Below are 19234 nucleotides of genomic sequence, written 5' to 3'. Positions count from 1 at the left end.
GCCTGAAAAGTCCTGCTGCTGTATCCAGAGGCAGTCAAGCCTTTGTAGATACACAGCCACAAAAACCTCTGTTTCCTTCTTTTTTTTCCCCCCTTTTTCTGTCAGTCCTGCCCCCTTGGTGCCGGGGCAAAAATGAGCAACCTCCGCTTTGATCAGGTTCACCTAAGCTGGGGGCCTATTTTTAGTAGTCAGAATTTGTTAATTAGTTCCAGAATTGGTGTATGATTGTGCCCAGTCCCTGCTGCTGGTAAAGTCCTTTCCTTTCCCCTCTGGGAAGCGGCCTGTGGGGGAGGGGCACTGGCCGCCACAGCTTTGGGAAGTCAGGGTTCTGGGGGGTGCGCGCAGCTGGTCCAGACTGGGGTACGCTGTGTGTCCGGTCACTATTGTGGCTCCGGGAGCTGTTCTGTACTGTTTCTGGTTATTTAGTAGTTTTTCTGGAGGACGAACTAAAAGGCGTGCGTTTTTAGGCCGCCATCTTGACCCGGAAGTCTCAAATATTTATTAACTGTGACTTTGCATTGTTACATGGTATTTCTCTTTAAACATTTCTGATTTCTAATCTTGATTCTGACCATAAAATCCAGTTTATTTCTTTATCATCTGGTTTTTTCATAATAGTTTTTGTTGTTCTATCTTGGCAAAAAAAAAAAAAAAAATCCATGTTCATTGTTAAAAGAAAATTACTGCATACAATTTTTTAACTTTTTCTGTTTCTATAATACATTCCATCTAGTAAATTTTGAATGTATTTCCATGCCATTAAATACTCTTTTATTATAAATTTAATGAATGCCTACTATTCCATTGCAATAAAATGCTTTTTAAAAATTAAATTATGAAACGGTCATTTCCAATTTTTTGCTATTGATAATAGTGCTTTGATAAGCTTTCCTGTGCATATCCCTCATTATTTTCTTGGACTGAATTCATGAAAATGGAATTTCTACATTAAAAGGTATGCATAGTTCTAAGGCCATTCATTTTGCCAAAGTCTCCATCCATGCATGAGAGTACCCATTTCCCTGTTCCTATGTGATATATTTTAATGTTTTCCAAATTAGTCATCAAGAAAATATATTTCATTCTTTATATTTCTTTGATTATTAGTGGAATTGAGCATTTTTCTTGTTTATTGGCCATGCAAGTGGATCTTATTGTGCTCATTGATATCTTCTTACTATTTTATTACTAGAGTATTTGCCTTTATTTTTTTTTTAAGAGCTCCTTACTTATTAACTTATTACCTCTTCTATGGTATTTGTTGCAAGTGTTTCATCAGTTATTTGCCTTTTAATTGTATTCATGGTGTTTCTTAACATGGTCTTTAAAAATTATCTCTCTTAGCATCTATGTCAGTAAAAGAAGTTCTTCAGAGCTTGGTTGATGATGGTATGGTTGACTGTGAGAGGATTGGAACATCTAATTATTATTGGGCTTTTCCAAGTAAAGCTCTTCATGCAAGGAAACGCAAGTTAGAGGTTCTGGAATCTCAGGTAAGCCACCATAGTTAAAAATAATAGATTTGTTTTATGGCAAAGCAATTCATTTTACTTAGCCCTCTCCTCGTTTTAGTGCTCTTCTTTAAATTATTGCGTTATTTATGTAAAATGTGCATTATTTGAGCCAAATGTCTAAAGATTCCAATATCTGTCCTCCCCCAAAATAAAGGACCTTAGAATGTTTTCAATTTCATGTTCCCACCCGCTACAGTATTGTTTTCTAGCATTTTAGTTCTATCGTGTTTTTTTTTTAAATACCAGAAAGCACATAACAAACGCAAACGTTTGTATTTTGATCATTCCGTTCTACCTATATAATCAGTAATTCACAATATCATCACATAGTTGCATATTCATCATCATGTTATCTTGTTTTTTAACACCCTCCCTCTTTTATTATTTTCTTGAAAAATGCTTTAGACGTAACTTGCATTTTAATTTGTTTTTAGCTTACTGTCATCTCTTATATCACTTCTCGGTTCAATTATCCTCTAAGTCATAGATTCTTAATCTGGGGTTAATGTACACCCAGTTTAGTTATGGTTGGAATTAAGAGTCGGAGGAGGGGGTGGGAATAGTACATCTGTATTTAACTTAATTCGGGCTAAAAAATTATATTTCCTTCCATTATGAATGCAGGCAAAAGCCTATAGTTGATATTAGTAGAACCAGCAACTTTGTCATCAATAGAAATAAACTGTTTTTCTGACAAATTAATTATTGTACAGATCTGGAAGTATTTGTATTCATCACCACCTCATAGTACTGTGTTTCCACTAGCTACATTTTTTATTTAATTCATAAGTAAAGAAATACATATATTACTCGATCACAGTTTTTTTTTCATAACTTAAATATACTTTCAATAGAACTTATTCCCTTTGTAATCCTATGTATTTTATTTTATAGATTTAAAAATCTCATCTCACAAATGCATCCAAAAAGGATATCCTTTACTAGATAGATTAGGCAGGGTTTAAGAGTTAAAAATTCTTTCAGTTTTTCTTTGAAAATATCCAACTTAGAATTCTATATTCAAGAAAAAGTTTATCTTGACAATTATTTTTCTTCAGCACTTTGAGCAGAGGACTTCATTGTCATTGTCAGGCTGTGTCTTGGTAATCTCTCCTCTGTTTGCTTTTAAGATTTTCTTAGTCTTTGATGTTATATTTTGATTATGTTTTATCATAATGAGTCTGAGTTTGTCTTTGTTTTTTACGTCTTTTGTTTAGGATACTTCTTAAAACTGCTTCTTCACTTGTTCAATCTAATAATTGAAGTCTTCTATGCTAGAAAATTCTAATGTGGTATCACTTTCTATTTTCTCTTCCCTTTTATCTCTGTTCTTTCCTTCTGGGACTCCTACTTAATGTAAATTGGACCTTATTTTTTTTTAAATTTATTTATTAATTAAAAAAATAAAGAAACAAAACAACTTACATAATCAGTAATTCACAATACCATCACTTAGTTGCATATTCATCATTTGTTAGAACATTTGCATTAATTCAGAAAAAGAAATAAAAGACAATAGAAAAAGAAATAAAACGAACACAGGAAAGAAAAAAAAAAGATTATACCTACCATACCCCTTACCCCTTGCTGTCATTGATCACTAGCATTTAAACTAAATTTATTTTAGCATTTGTTCCACCTATTATTTATTTTTATTCTGTATGTTCTACTCCTTTGTTGACAAAGTAGATAAAAGGAAAATTGGACCTTCTTACTCTCTCCTGCATGTTATTTGATCACTTTCATTATGGCTTTGTTAGTTTTACGTATTTTTATAATTTTAAATTTACTTAATTTAGATTTTCAGATTACTTAAAATATCTCATATTTAGGGAGCTATTAATTTGATTTATGTATATGCTGGCTATATCTTTAGATGTTTTGTTTCCCTGTATATTCTGTTTGTTTGTTTTTTTTTTGTGAGCTCATTTTCAGTTACTGTCATCTATTCTGTGGGAGCCACGGATACTCTGATTTGTGAAAGTAGGTTTCAGACTTGCTTCTTTTAAAACAGACTCCAGGGTGGATCACGGTGGCTTAGCAGGCAGAGTTCTCGCCTGCCATGGTAGGGACCCGGGAACAATTCCCGGTGCCTGCCCATGCAAAAAAAAAAAAAAAAAAAGGAGAGAGACTCCAGGTAATTTAATGGTTCTGACACAATTGTTTAATATTAATTTCTTGACTTGCAATTCCAATGCTAAATGGGTAGTATAAAATTCGGGATACACATCTGGACATGGCATGAGTCTAGAGATTTGTTTTCTACCCCTCCCCCACCCCGAACCTGTTGCCAAGACAAAAGTAAATTCCCTACTAGTTTCTTTTAACTTTTTTTATTATATAGTATAACATATAAAAGCAAAGAAATAAAAAAGCAATAGTTTTCAAAGCACTCTTCAACAAGTGGTTACAGCACAGATCCCATAGTTTGTCATGGGCTACCATACGAGCCTCTCATATTTTTCCTTCTAGCTGCTCCAGAATATAGGAGGCTAGTGGGCTTAAATACTTTTTTATCATCACGATTTTTTTCCTTCTCTTTTTGTGAACAATAGCATGTATACACAAAAGCTATAAATTTCAAAGCATAGCACCAAATTAGATGTAGAACACATTTCAGAATTTGACATGGGTTACAATTCCACAATTTTTATGTTTTTATTTCTAACTGCTCTAAAACACTGGAGACTAAAAGAGATATCAATTTAATGATTAAGCATTCATATTCATTTGTTAAGTCCTCTCTTCTATGTATAATTCCACTATCACGTTTGATCTTGCCATACCTCTCTTTAGGGTTGTTTAAGCTATGGCAATTGTAAATTTTTAATATTGGAAGTATCTGTCACTAATATGGGGTAGGGAGATGAAACTATCTGATGTTCTGGAGAGGCTGGGCTAGGTTTCAGGACTTATCTGGACCAGGGACCCATCTGGAGGTTGTAGGTTTCTGGAAAGTCACTCTAGTACCTGGAACCCTTGTGGAATCTTATGTATTGCCCTAGGTGTTCTTTACGATTGGCTGGAATGGTCCTGGTTGGGGGTTGGCAGGTTATGATAGGTAGTAGCAAGGTCTGCAGCAACCTCCAGAGTAGCCTCTCGATTGTATTTGAATTCTTTGTGCCTCTGATACTTTATTTATTACAGTTCTTTTCCCCCATTTGGTCAGGATGGAATTGTTGATCCCAAGGTGCCATGTCTGGATTCATCCCTGGGAGTCATTTCCCACATCACCAGGGAGACTGTCACCCCTGGATGTCATGTCCCACATAGCGGGGAGGGCAATGATTTGACTTGCAGAGTTTGGCTTAGAGAGACTGTGGCCACATCTGAGCAACAACAGAGGTCCTCCAGAAGTAACTCTTAGGTGTGCTATAGGTAGTCTAAGCTTCTATACTACCTACATAAGCTTCACAAGAATAAGCTTCATGATAAAGGGCATGGCCTATTGATTTGGTTGTTCCTCAAGTTTGATACAGTATCAGGGGATTCCCTGATGATAGGGTTTAATAGTTACATAGTCTTTCTCCCCTCCCTCAGGGGCTAATAAGCTTTTTGAAATATGGAGAAACAACTCAGATCCCAGCAGTCACGCTACATATACTGGGTGTCCTCAGGCAAGTACTCAGCATGCGTTCCTCATTTCCTTTCTCTCCTTACTCTGTGTATTCTTCCTGGACAATTGCATCTACTCCTATGGCCTCATTGCTATATGCGTATGTATTTATAACTCCCTACTTTTTATCTCCTGCCTATGCCTCTGGACTAAATTCCATACCCATGTATTCAGCTACCTACCAGATATTGCCACCTGAATGGATGACTCATAGTCAGTATGTCCACAACTCAATTATTATCCAAACCCTCCCTTCTGTTTCTCCTAGATTGTGAAACCACTATTCACTTAGCCACCCAAACCAGAAAACTGGTAAGTTATCCTTGATTTTTTTTCCCTATTCTCTGTGTCCAACCAGCATGAAATTTAAATGCCACTATTCCTTTTTTCCTACCACTTAAGCTGAAATCTATTTTGTTGGACCCTAGCTGAGCAATGCCCAAAGTCATTCTTTGGAATGGATATATAATAGGTGCTACTTAAAAAGGAGATTCTATAATCAAAGGAGTTTGTGAGGAATCCTGGATTAACACAGATAAACTAAGTTTTTTTTTTTTTTGAGTTCTCATAGACTTTAATATTCTAGTATGCCTTATGAATCTTGTTTGACTCATTATCATAAGGGATTAAAGTTTCATGGAACACACTTTGGTAAATTCTATTCAAGTTTTTGGATTCACTTCAAAATAAGAGTATTTATTATCTTAGTTTACTCTCTTTTTCCCAGAGCTGGTATGTATTCTATGTTGATTTCCTAAAATAACCTCCCCAGTTGGCAAATTGCAACTCAGCATGTTCAAAGCTCTGCTGAAATCAACTGCTCTTTGATTCCTTTCCAGATTAAATATACCTGCATGGAGTTTCTCAATGAGCCCACCTATATTTCCTATCCTTAACAACTCCCTAATTACAGGGCCCTTGTGTGTAGCAGTCAGCTTTCTGTTAGTGCATGAATATTTTTACTTTATGGATTATAAATTGGTTTTTTCCACTGATTTAGCATACTTAGATTTGTTAACTCTAATATTACATTAAGAAGTAGGAACTTTTCAAATCTGTAAAATAACATATTTCTCTTAGAATTAATTTTTTTACAGATAAAATAGAAAAGCAAGTTAATAGGTACAGAAAAACCATATTATAGAATCTAACACCTTTCCTTATTAAAAACCCCCATTAAAACAGAAATAGAAAGAAACATCCTTAGCCAATAAAGGGTATCACTCAAAAAACGAAATCATCCTTGATGATGATACATTAAGAATATTCTCTTTAAAGTTGGGAAAGAACATAGAAAAGTTCTATTTAATAATTTACTAGATATCTTAGCTGGTACAACACAGTTTAAAAATAATAGAAAGGAAATAGGACTTATAAATTGTGGGAAAAAAACCTGTTATCTCTTTCTGATAATCCTCCTTGAATGCCAAGCAACTCATCTGAAATACCTACATTAAAATCCAGTAAGAAATGGTACACAGGTGGTTCAGTGGTAGTATGTTGCCTTCCATGTGGGAGACCTGGGTTCAATTCTGGACCATACAACCCTCCCCCCCCCAAAAAAAAATCCAATAAGGATACAAGCTCAAAGCATTAATCAGTAACATTCTTATATTCTACAATAATAAGTAAAATGTGATAGGGAAAAATTCTATTTATAATGGCAATAAAAATCACTAACTAATAATAAACCTAAAAAATATACAAGGTCTATATAAAGACAATTGAAAAGCTAATTCTTTATAGAGTCTATAGGTTACCTATTTTTTTTGCAGTAGTTTTTTTTTATTTTATTTTTAAAAATACAACAAAAGCAAACATTCTTAACTTATGCTCATTCCATTCTACATATATAATCAGTAATTCACAATATCATCACATAGTTGCATATTCATCATCATATCATTTCTTATAACATTTGCATTGATTGAGAAAAAGAAATAAAAACAGAAAAAAATTCATACGTACCATATCCCCCACCCCTCCCCCTTACCGATCACCAGCATTTCACTCTAAATTTATTTTAACATTTGTTCCCCCTATTATTCATCTTTATTCCATATGTTTTACTCATCTGTTGATCAAGTAGGTTAAAAAAAATCAGACACAAGGTTTTCACAATCACACAGTAAACATTGCGAAAGCTATATCATAATACAATCATCTCCAAGAAATGTGGCTACTGGAACACAGCTGTACATTTTCAGGCAGTTCCCTCCAGCCTCTGTTACCTCTTAACTAAAAAGGTGATATCTATTTAATGCATAAGTGTAACCTCCAGGATAACCTCTCAACTCTGTTTGGAATCTCTCAGCCATTGATACTTTATTTTGTCTCATTTCACTCTTCCCTCTTTTGATTGAGAAGGTTTTGTCAATCCCTTGATGCTGAGTTTCAGCTCATTCTAGGGTTTCTGTCCCACGTTGCCAAGAAGGTTCACACTGCTGGGAGTCATGTCCCACGTAGACAGGGGGAGGGTGGTGAGTTTGCTTGTTGTGTTGGCTGGAGAGAGAGTCTTAGGCCTAATTTTAAGTAGGCTTGACCTATCATTTGTGGGGTTAAGTTTCATATGAACAAACCCCAAGATTGGGGGCTCAGCCTATTGCTTTGGTTGTCCCCACTACTTGTGAGAATATCAGGAATTCAACCTGGGGAAGTTGAATTTTCCCCCTTTCTTACCATTCCCCGAAGGGGACTTTGCAAGTATTTTTTATTCACTGTTCAAATAACTCTGGAATTTATCGGAGCATCACTCTGGACAAACCAACAAAATCTCATATAGCCCTACTCAGGGTTCCATGTACTTATGGTGTTAAATTAAGCTGTCTACATAATTTATATTTGGAAATTTTTTTTGCAGTAATTTTGAGAAGCTATAAATGATTAAATTATTACATATTTATCTCTATTTAGTTATTTTGAGAGGAAACGATAATGATTTAATTTATAACACATTCAGTTCCACATACTGAATTTTATAGACTAGTATTTCCTTTTTTTTTTTGCATGCGCAGGCACGGGGAATGAGCCCTAGTACTTCCTTTTGAAATATTATTTCACTCTCCATTTCCTTTCTCTCTTTTTCTTCAGAGTAATTAATATTTCTTGATTTCTTTTCTTTGTATCTCCCCAAGTAGAATATAAGCCCGAAGAGTGTAGGAAAATTGTCTCTTTTCACTGTGCTTGGCTTAGATTTGGTACTCAGTAAATATTTATCAACAGATGAATAATTGACAAATAGCTTTAACTTTTGATTTTATAGTATTTGAGTTTAATTGTTAGCCATATTAAAGAGAATTGAAATTTTTCTAAGTAGTTCTCTGCTTTCCCATTCTCTGTTCCCTCCTTTCCATTCCGGAAAGACAGTCACTTTGAACTCTTAATGCCATATCTCAAAATATGTTTATATTGTTTTTTATGATGTCTCAGTGATAGACAATATCTCTTGTCTTTCTGATATGATAAAGATATTTAAAGCACCCCATATCTTTAACTTCCTAAAAGCTAAGGTATATGAGAAGTAAATTTTATGAATCAAAATGCTGAAATTCTACTTTTACACTTGATAAATGGTTCAGGCAGATAATTTAGATTGAAAATGATTTCCCCTAGAAATTTGGAGGCATTGCCGTCTTTAAGCAACCAGTGAAGTCAGTGAAAAGTCTGTGGCCTGCATGATTCTTATTCTTTTGATTGTGCTACTCTCACCCCCACCCCCACCATTACAGCTTTTAGGAAGTCTCTATGTCCAGTATATTGGGATTTCATATAAACATCAGTGTATGTCTTTTTGTTTGCTCATCACATTAGATACAATATGACACATAAACAATGTAGAAACTTGTGTCTAGTTCTTGAAATTTTTGTTTTATTGATTCTCTGAAATCCAGTATTCTAATTTTGACCATTCCTTGGATAAACTCTTTTTCATGTACCATAAGGATGTGATAGCTGTTTTTTGAGGTATTTCCGCTATTTTAAAGTTCTATAGCAGTTTTTCTTTTGCTTAAAAATTTTTTGTTAGATTTCTGCTACCTCTGTAACAAGTGTAGTAAGGAAAGAAATTTTGCTGCCCGTGGTTTAATTTTTCATTGAAAATGAGACACACTGGGACTACAGTTTGCTGTCTTGAAATCGTATTGGGGAACAAGATACAAATCTAGGATAATTGATACCTCAGTGGGGATTGGTTGAGGTAGGTGGATGATACAGTCGAGGAATATAAAATTAATAGTAAATCATTAGAAAAGTTCTACTTTTTGTTACATTTACTGGTGTTTTAAAAAGAAAATCAATCACAGAGGACCATAAATTATGGTGATAATTGTGTTTTATGAAACAAGAATTATAATTAATCTATCTCTCTGGAATTGTGGTCGAGCTTCTGTGTACTGCACAGTCCTAGGAAACGCCGTTCCCATTGTCAAAGGCATGTAATGGTAAGCTCCCTAACTCACCTATGTGTGGCTCTGCCTGAAGCCTACCAAAAAGAAGAAACAATGGAAATGAATCACTTCCTTTAGAGCCCAATTTCTCATTATTGTTAAAGATAGAGGGAGTATATAAATTAAATATTTTTAACTGGTAAGTAATTTAAAATAAAAATATTAAAACGTAGTTAATATTACAACTGTGAAACTTGCATGAATTTTTCAATGGAGTGTAATTCATCAAAGGTTTATTTTTTACATCTGTTTGTTTTTCTGTGTTGCTTATGGTAGGTAGCTTTGATCTGTGCTTCCAAATCTTCTCCTAGGAATTATTCCCCGTTGTTACCGGTGCATCTTGGTGGACACGTTTGAAAAGCCTGACCCTGTAGCCATAGAACTTCCTATAGTACCGCAAACCCTCTTCTGTGCTTCGTATAAGTTATATGTTTATGACATTAGCCATCTCTTCATGGCTATTTCCCTCCTTCAAGATGAATCCAGCTAGGAAAAATTTATCCCACATAAAACTGAACCTACAATTTTGATGCCATGCCACCAGATGATGGCCAAGTGTCAGACATGTATAACTAGTTTTCTGGGATATGTTTCAATTTATTTGGCTTGTTTTTCTCCCAAAAGCATATTAATGTTTTACAGATTTAAAATTTCAATATTCATAATATTTCTGGCTGCTTTTGTTTATTTAAAAAGCTTCACAAAAAATATTCTGTTGAGTGCTTTATTACTAGTATTTTATTTTGCTAAAAGTGTCATGCATGGTTCAAACTTACATTTCTTTAGATTTAGATATGAGACTTTTTTAAAACTCCTCAATATTTACAACCACAAATTTCCTATATTGTAATTCTTTTTACGAAGTGGTTTAACTTTAGATTAGGGGCAAAACACCTAAATTTAAATTTTTATTTATGTTTTTAAAAACTTTGTATGTTTTTCATCCTTTCAGTAATCTCCTACCATTTCAACCTCCTTCAAGTCTTAGCTTGATTGGTTGCTCTCAACTCTTTTTTTTAAATTATTTTTATTAATAAAACCAATCAGCATGCAATCATACAATATGAATATTCTTTTTTTAATCACATAGTTGTATATTCATCATCATGGTCATTTCTTAGAACATTTGCATCAATTCAGAAAAAGAAATAAAAGAAAACAGAATCATACACACCATACCCCTTACCCCTCCCCCTCCTCGATTACCAGCATTTCAATCTGCTAAATTTATTTTAACATTTGTTTCCCCCATCATCTACTTATTTTTAATCCATATGTTTTACTCATCTGTCCATAAGGTAGATAAAAGAAGCATCAGACACAAGATTTTCACAATCACACAGGCACATTGCAAAAGCTATATCATTATACAGTCATCTTCAAGAAACATGGCTACTGGAACACAGCTCTGTATTTTCAGGCAGTTCCCTCCAGCCTCTCTGTTATGCCTTAACTAAAAAGGTGATATCTGTTTAATGTATAAGAATAACCTCCAGGATAACCTCTCAACTGTTTGGAATCTCTCAGCCATTGACACTTTATTTTGTCTCATTTCTCTCTTACCCCTTTCAGTTGAGAAGGTTTTCTCAATCCCTTGGTGCTGCGTCCCAGCTCGTTCTAGGATTTCTGTCCCACGTTGCCAGGAAGGTCCACACCCCTGGGAGTCATGTCCCATGTAGAGTGGGGGAGGGCAGTGAGTTTGCTTCTTGTGTTGGCTGAGAGACAGAGGCCTCATCTGAGCAACAAAAAATGTTCTCTTGGGGGTCGCTCTTAGGCCTAATTTTCAGTAGGCTTAGCCTAACCTTTGTGAGGTTAAGTTTCTTATGAACAAACTCTAAGATTGGGGGCTTAGCTTATTGCTTTGGTGGTCCCCACTGCTTGTGAGAATATCAGGAATTCTCCACTTGGGGAAGTTGAATTTTCCCCCTTTCTCACGATTCCCCCAAGAGGACTTTGCGAATACTTTTTTATTCACCCTTCAAATTCTTCTGGGGTTTATCATGCTGTCAACTCTTAAGTCAGTTTTCTGTAGGAGTATATTAGGTTGTACTCTTCACACTGCTTAAGCTATTTAGGCTAGTGAAAGAAGGAAGGCTTTAGTTTGCCTTTTTAATCCTTTGAAATGCAAGTCCTCTTGAAACTTTTAATTATAAGAGGCAGAAGTAGAAAGAAAAGGAAAGCATTATTCTCTTAAAATATTAAAAGTTTTTATGGCCAGGTATAATAATCATCGAATATTTCTGAATATTATGACTCTTTAGGACTGTTTTTCTTTGGCCTTATAAATTTAACGTGGAGTTTATTATAACCTGGTCTAAATAGAAATTTAAGATTTAACTGTTAATTGGTGCTACTTAACAAATAATTTTTGTATTTCGGATTGGTGACTTCTAATGAAACTAACTTACTTTTAAGTTAGTACCCTGTGAGTACTGACTTAACCCACTATACCCCATCAGTACAGTGAAAGATATTTGTAAATTACCTTTTAATACAAGCATATTAATAATACAGGTCTGTACATCTTGATTCTAAAACTTCCCTGGTTAAAATATTCTGTTAAGAAAGAGATAATTATATCATTCCAAGTAATTTAGGGTTTCCCTTCCAAGTGGATTTTGGCTTTACCTTCTCCAGAGATAAGGTTTAACAGAGATCCCTATCTAGGAAATAGTCTTGCCCACAGCACTGGCAGAAATAATAATTCGTCTTTATTGTCACTGTAATAGGAGCCTTGTAACTTAAAGGGGTGGGTCACTATTAACTATATTTTAGTTAGAATTAAATATAATAGAAATATGTTATAGAAAATCCAAAGCAGTAGTGGCTGAAATATCTAAGAGTTTATTTCTCTCATATATACAAGAAGTCTGGAATAGGTTGTCTGGATGATGCTACTCATTAGAAATTCAGTTTCTTAAATTTTATGTCATTGTTTTATATGACTCCTGGGGCGCCAACTTTCATGTCTGTATTAGAGGTAGCAAGAAGGAGAAAGGGAAGGACAAACATTCATACTCATTTCCAACATCCAACTCCATTTTAGTGGAAAAAACTTAGTCATATGGCTATACCTGATTTCAAAGATGTAGGTTTGTTTGTTTTTTTTTTTTTCCCAGTTGGGCCTAGTGTCTCTAATCCTTGGCTTGGAAAGGATGTGTATAGTGGACAATCAGCATCCTCTGCTGCTTAGTCCTCATCCCTTGATTTGTCATATTAGAACCCAGTTCTCACATCTGAAAAGTCTGTAATCCTCCATAAATTCACATCTAACTTCATTTACTAAATTATTTGTATTTTAGGTATTTTTGGCTCTGAAAATATCAGAATGACTTCTACTTCGATTCTACATAACCCTTTAAATTTTGTCTGACTGTGATCATGTCTTAGTTGCCAAGCTTCTGTAACAAATGTCACAGAATGGTAGTTTGTAAACAACAAGAATTTGTTGCCTCACAATTTTGGAGTCTAGAAATCCATATCAGTATCGGCAAGATCGTGCTGTTTCTGAAGTATGTCGCATTCTTTTGAGGGCTTGCCGTCAGTCCATAATTCAATCTCTGCCTTTGTCATCGGCTTTGTCTCTCCCAGTTTATCACCTCCTGACTTTCCAAATTTCCTCTACTTATAAAGACATTCATATTGGATTAAGACTTACCCTGATTCAATTTGCCTCCCCTTAACTAACAACAAATTTAAGGATCCTATTTACAAATTGGTTCATTTCAAAAGGAATTGGGACATGGATGGACCTAGAGAACATTATGCTGAGTGAGTCTAGCCAAAAACTAAAGGACAAATACTGTATGGTCCCACTGATGTGAACGGACATTCGAGAATAAATTTGGAATATGTCATTGGTAACAGAGTCCAGCAGGAGGTAGAAACACGGTAAGATAATGGGCAATTGGAGCTGAAGGGATACAGACTGTGCAACAGGACTAGATACAAAAACTCAAAAATGGACAGCACAATAATACCTAATTGTAAAGTAATCATGTTAAAACACTGAATGAAGCTGCATCTGAGCTATAGGTTCTTGTTTTGTTTTGTTTTTACTATTACTTTTATTTTTTCTCTATATTAACATTCTATATCTTTTTCGGTTGTGTTGCTATTTCTTCTAAACCGATGCAAATGTACTAAGAAACGATGATCATGCATCTATGTGATGATGTTAAGAATTACTGATTGCATATGTAGAATGGTATGATTTCTAAATGTTGGGTTAATTTCTTTTTTTCCGTTAATTTAAAAAAAAAAAAAAAGAGAAGGGGTAATTGGAACTGAAGGGATACAGACTGTACAACAGGACTGGATATAAAAACTCAGAAATGGACAGCACAATACTACCTAATTGTAATGCAATTAATGAAGCTGCATGTGAGGTATAGGTTTTTTTTTCTCTCTATTAACGTTTTAATTCTTATTCTGTTGTCTTTTTATTTCTTTTTCTAAATTGATGCAAATGTACTAAGAAATGATGATATGCAACTATGTGATGATATCAAGAATTACTGATTGTACATGTAGAATGGAATGATTTCTAAATGTTTTGTTAATTTTTTTTTAATTAAAAAAAAGGAAAAAAATATATACAGACAAAAAAAAAAAGACGAATTGGGAGTTAGAATTTGTACATATCTTCGTGGCAGCATGATTCAGTCCACAAGAGTCCTCCCTCTGGAGTCTCAAAAGACATGTTCTTCCCACATACAAAATATATTTACCCTATTCCAATATCGTAAAAGCCTTAAGGCATTTCATTAACAACTATAAGTAAAAAATCTCATCTGAATAAGTCAGGGGTGTGGGCCATGCTGGAGCACCATTATTATCTATTTGTGGAACCTTGAAACCTAGAGCGCAAATTTTCTTCTTCTAAAATGCAACAACAGACAGAATTAAACAAGAAACACAAAATGATAATAATAATAAAAAGATAACTGACAACACAAAAATGAAAACAAAAAACACACAAAATAAAATACAACAACAGGACAGGAAAAGGATAAATATTCCCATTCCACAAGGGAGAAGTTTAAAAGGAAAAGGATCAGGGTCTCAAGCATATCTGAAATCCAGAAGGACAAATCCCATGAGGTTTCAAGGCCTGAGAATAATCTTTGGCTCAATTCTTTATGCTCAGGGCATGTTGGAGCGTCACCATTTCCAAGCACCAGATAGCAGCCCCACCCTCTCCAAACATGAGACCAAAGGGCCTCACCGTGTCTTGAAACAAGGAGAATCCTTCAGCCCAGATTTTTGTATCTATGATTCCAACCCTAGGATCATTCTCCCTTTATTTTTTTTTAACTTTTTATAATTGTGAAATATAACATATATACAAAAAAGCGATCAATTTCCAAGTACACTTTAATAGACAGTTATAGAACAGATTTTAAGTTTGATGTGGGTTGGAGTTCCACAATTTTTCATTTTTTTCTTCTAGCCGCCCCAATTACTGGAGACCAATAGAAATGTCTAATGGCTCAACAGTCGTCCTCCTTTGTTAAATCCTATCTTCTCTCTTATACTCCTTCTCTTTAAATAATATATAAAGATAAAGGCAATAAATTTCAAAGTACATCACAACAGTTTGTTGTAGAACAGATTTCAGAATTTGGTATGGGTTACAATTCCACAGTTTTAGGTTTTTATTTCTAGCTTCTCTAATGTAGTGGAAGCTAAAAGAAATATCAGTATAATGATTCAGCATTCATACTCGTTTATTAAACCTGACCTTCTCTGTATAACTCCACCATCACCTTTGATACCACTTTTTTTTTTTTGGTTTTATTTTATTTTTTATTAATTAACGGAAAAAAAAATTAACCCAACATTTAGAAATCATACCATTCTACATATGCAATCAGTAATTCTTAACATCATCACATAGATGCATGATCATCGTTTCTTAGTACATTTGCATCGGTTTAGAAGAAATAGCAACACAACCGAAAAAGATATAGAATGTTAATATAGAGAAAAAAATAAAAGTAATAGTAGTCAAAACAAAACAAAAACCTATAGCTCAGATGCAGCTTCATTCAGTGTTTTAACATGATTACTTTACAGTTAGGTATTATTGTGCTGTCCATTTTTGAGTTTTTGTATCTAGTCCTGTTGCACAGTCTGTATCCCTTCAACTCCATGCCCATTATCTTACCCTGTTTCTACCTCCTGCTGGACTCTGTTACCAATGACATGTTCCAAATTTATTCTCGAATGTCTGTTCACATCAGTGGGACCATACAGTATTTGTCCTTTAGTTTTTGGCTAGACTCACTCAGCATAATGTTCTCTAGGTCCATCCATGTTATCACATGCTTCATAAGTTTATCCTGTCTTAAAGCTGCATAATATTCCATCGTATGTATATACCACACTTTGTTTAGCCACTCGTCTGTTGATGGAGATTTTGGCTGTTTCCATCTCTTTGCAATTGTAAATAACGCTGCTATAAACATTGGTGTGCAAATGTCCGTTTGTGTCTTTGCCCTTAAGTCCTTTGAGTAGATTCCCAGCAATGGTATTGCGGGGTCGTATGACAATTCTATATTCAGCTTTTTGAGGAACCGCCAAACTGCCTTCCACAGTGGTTGCACCATTTGACATTCCCACCAACAGTGGATAAGTGTGCCTCTTTCTCCGCATCCTCTCCAGAACTTGTCATTTTCTGTTTTGTTGATAATGGCCATTCTGGTGGGTGTGAGATGATATCTCATTGTGGTTTTGATTTGCATTTCTCTAATGGCCAGGGACATTGAGCATCTCTTCATGTGCCTTTTGGCCATTTGTATTTCCTCTTCTGATAGGTGTCTGTTCAAGTCTTTTTCCCATTTTGTAATTGGGTTGGCTGTCTTTTTGTTGTTGAGATGAACAATCTCTTTATAAATTCTGGATACTAGACCTTTATCTGATATATCATTTCCAAATATTGTCTCCCATTGTGTAGGCTGTCTTTCTACTTTCTTGATGAAGTTCTTTGATGCACAAAAGTGTTTAATTTTGAGGAGCTCCCATTTATTTATATCCTTCTTCAGTGTTCTTGCTTTAGGTTTAAGGTCCATAAAACCGCCTCCAGTTGTAAGATCCATAAGATATCTCCCAACATTTTCCTCTAACTGTTTTATGGTCTTAGACCTAATGTTTAGATCTTTGATCCATTTTGAGTTAACTTTTGTATAGGGTGTGAGAGATGGGTCTTCTTTCATTCTTTTGCATATGGATATCCAGTTCTCTAGGCACCATTTATTGAAGAGACTGTTCTGTCCCAGGTGAGTTGGCTTGACTGCCTTATCAAAGATTAAATGTCCATAGATGAGAGGGTCTATATCTGAGCACTCTATTCGATTTCATTGGTCGATATATCTATCTTTATGCCAATACCATGCTGTTTTGACCACTGTGGCTTCATAATATGCCTTAAAGTCAGGCATCGCTAGACATCCAGCTTCGTTTTTTTTCCTCAAGATGTTTTTAGCAATTCGGGGCACCCTGCCCTTCCAGATAAATTTTCTTATTGGTTTTTCTATTTCTGAAAAATAAGTTTTAGGGATTTTGATTGGTATTGTATTGAATCTGTAAATCAATTTAGGTAGGATTGACATCTTAACTATATTTAGTCTTCCAATCCATGAACACGGTATGCCCTTCCATCTATTTAGGTCTTCTGTGATTGCTTTTAACAGTTTTTTGTAGTTTTCTTTATATAGGTTTTTTGTCTCTTTAGTTAAATTTATTCCTAGGTATTTTATTCTTTTAGTTGCAATTGTAAATGGGATTCGTTTCTTGATTTCCCCCTCAGCTTGTTCATTACTAGTGTATAGAAATGCTACAGATTTTTGAATGTTGATCTTGTAGCCTGCTACTTTGCTGTACTCATTTATTAGCTCTAGTAGTTTTGTTGTGGATTTTTCCGGGTTTTCGACATATAGTATCATATCGTCTGCAAACAGTGATAGTTTTACTTCTTCCTTTCCAATTTTGATGCCTTGTATTTCTTTTTCTTGTCTAATTGCTCTGGCTAGAACCTGCAACACAATGTTGAATAATAGTGGTGATAGTGGACATCCTTGTCTTGTTCCTGATCTTAGGGGGAAAGTTTTCAATTTTTCCCCATTGAGGATGATATTAGCTGTGGGTTTTTCATATATTCCCTCTATCATTTTAAGGAAGTTCCCTTGTATTCCTATCTTTTGAAGTGTTTTCAACAGGAAAGGATGTTGAATCTTGTCAGATGCCTTCTCTGCATCATTTGAGGTGATCATGTGATTTTTCTGCTTTGATTTGTTGATATGGTGTATTACATTAATTGATTTTCTTATGTTGAACCATCCTTTCATACCTGGGATGAATCCTACTTGGTCATGATGTATAATTCTTTTAATGTGTTGTTGGATACGATTTGCTAGAATTTTATTGAGGATGTTTGCATCTATATTCATTAGAGAGATTGGCCTGTAGTTTTCTTTTTTTGTAATATCTTTGCCTGGTTTTGGTATGAGGGTGATGTTGGCTTCATAGAATGAATTAGGTAGTTTTCCCTCCACTTCGATTATTTTGAAGAGTTTGAAGAGAGTTGGTACTAATTCTTTCTGGAATGTTTGATAGAATTCACATGTGAAGCCGTCTGGTCCTGGACTTTTCTTTTTAGGAAGCTTTTGAATGACTAATTCAATTTCTTTACTTGTGATTGGTTTGTTGAGGTCATCTATTTCTTCTTGAGTCAAAGTTGGTTGTTCATGTCTTTCCAGGAACCCGTCCATTTCCTCTAAATTGTTGTATTTATTAGCGTAAAGTTGTTCATAGTATCCTGTTATTACCTCCTTTATTTCTGTGAGGTCAGTAGTTATGTCTCCTCTTCCATTTCTGATCTTATTTATTTGCATCCTCTCTCTTCTTCTTTTTGTCAGTCTTGATAAGGGCCCATCAATCTTATTGATTTTCTCATAGAACCAACTTCTGGTCTTACTGATTTTCTCTATTGTTTTCATGTTTTCAATTTCATTTATTTCTGCTCTGATCTTTGTTATTTCTTTCCTTTTGCTTGCTTTGGGATTAGTTTGTTGTTCTTTCTCCAGTTCTTCCAAGTGAACAGTTAATTCCTGCATTTTTGCCTTTTCTTCTTTTCTGATATAGGCATTTAGGGCAATAAATTTCCCTCTTAGCACTGCCTTTGCTGCATCCCATAAGTTTTGATATGTTGTGTTTTCATTTTCATTTGCCTCGACATATTTACTAATTTCTCTTGCAATTTCTTCTTTGACCCACTCGTTGTTTAAGAGTGTGTTGTTGAGCCTCCACGTATTTGTGAATTTTCTGGCATTCCACCTATTATTGATTTCCAACTTCATTCCTTTATGATCCGAGAAAGTGTTGTGTATGATTTCAATCTTTTTAAATTTGTTAAGACTTGCTTTGTGACCCAGCATGTGGTCTATCTTTGAGAATGATCCATGAGCACTTGAGAAAAAGGTGTATACTGCTATTGTGGGATTTAATGTCCTATAAATGTCTGTTAAGTCTATCTCTTTTATAGTAATATTCAGATTCTCTATTTCTTTATTGATCCTCTGTCTAGATGTTCTGTCCATTGATGAGAGTGGGGAATTGAAGTCTCCAACTATTATGGTATTTGTGTCTATATCCTTTTT

The 19234-nt window shown here is 34.7% G+C and overlaps 1 protein-coding gene across 2 annotated transcripts in view; it reads left to right on the top strand.

The window, feature by feature from the left end:
• Positions 1-19234, top strand: part of MND1 (meiotic nuclear divisions 1) — a 126143-nt gene that overhangs the window by 43526 nt on the left and 63383 nt on the right. Inside the window, exons 4-5 of one of the 2 annotated variants that reach the window (XM_077139576.1) lie at positions 1345-1493; positions 5055-5442. In XM_077139576.1, coding sequence (XP_076995691.1) covers positions 1345-1493; positions 5055-5405 — 500 coding nt within the window. In that variant the 3' untranslated portion in view covers positions 5406-5442. The remainder of the gene's footprint in view (positions 1-1344; positions 1494-5054; positions 5443-19234) is intronic. The other variant, XM_077139577.1, reaches the window with a different exon arrangement.

Source organism: Tamandua tetradactyla, chromosome 22, assembly GCF_023851605.1.
Source record: "Tamandua tetradactyla isolate mTamTet1 chromosome 22, mTamTet1.pri, whole genome shotgun sequence".
In the NCBI taxonomy this organism is placed as follows: Eukaryota; Metazoa; Chordata; class Mammalia; order Pilosa; family Myrmecophagidae; genus Tamandua; species Tamandua tetradactyla.
This window is presented reverse-complemented; position numbering and strand designations above follow the sequence as displayed.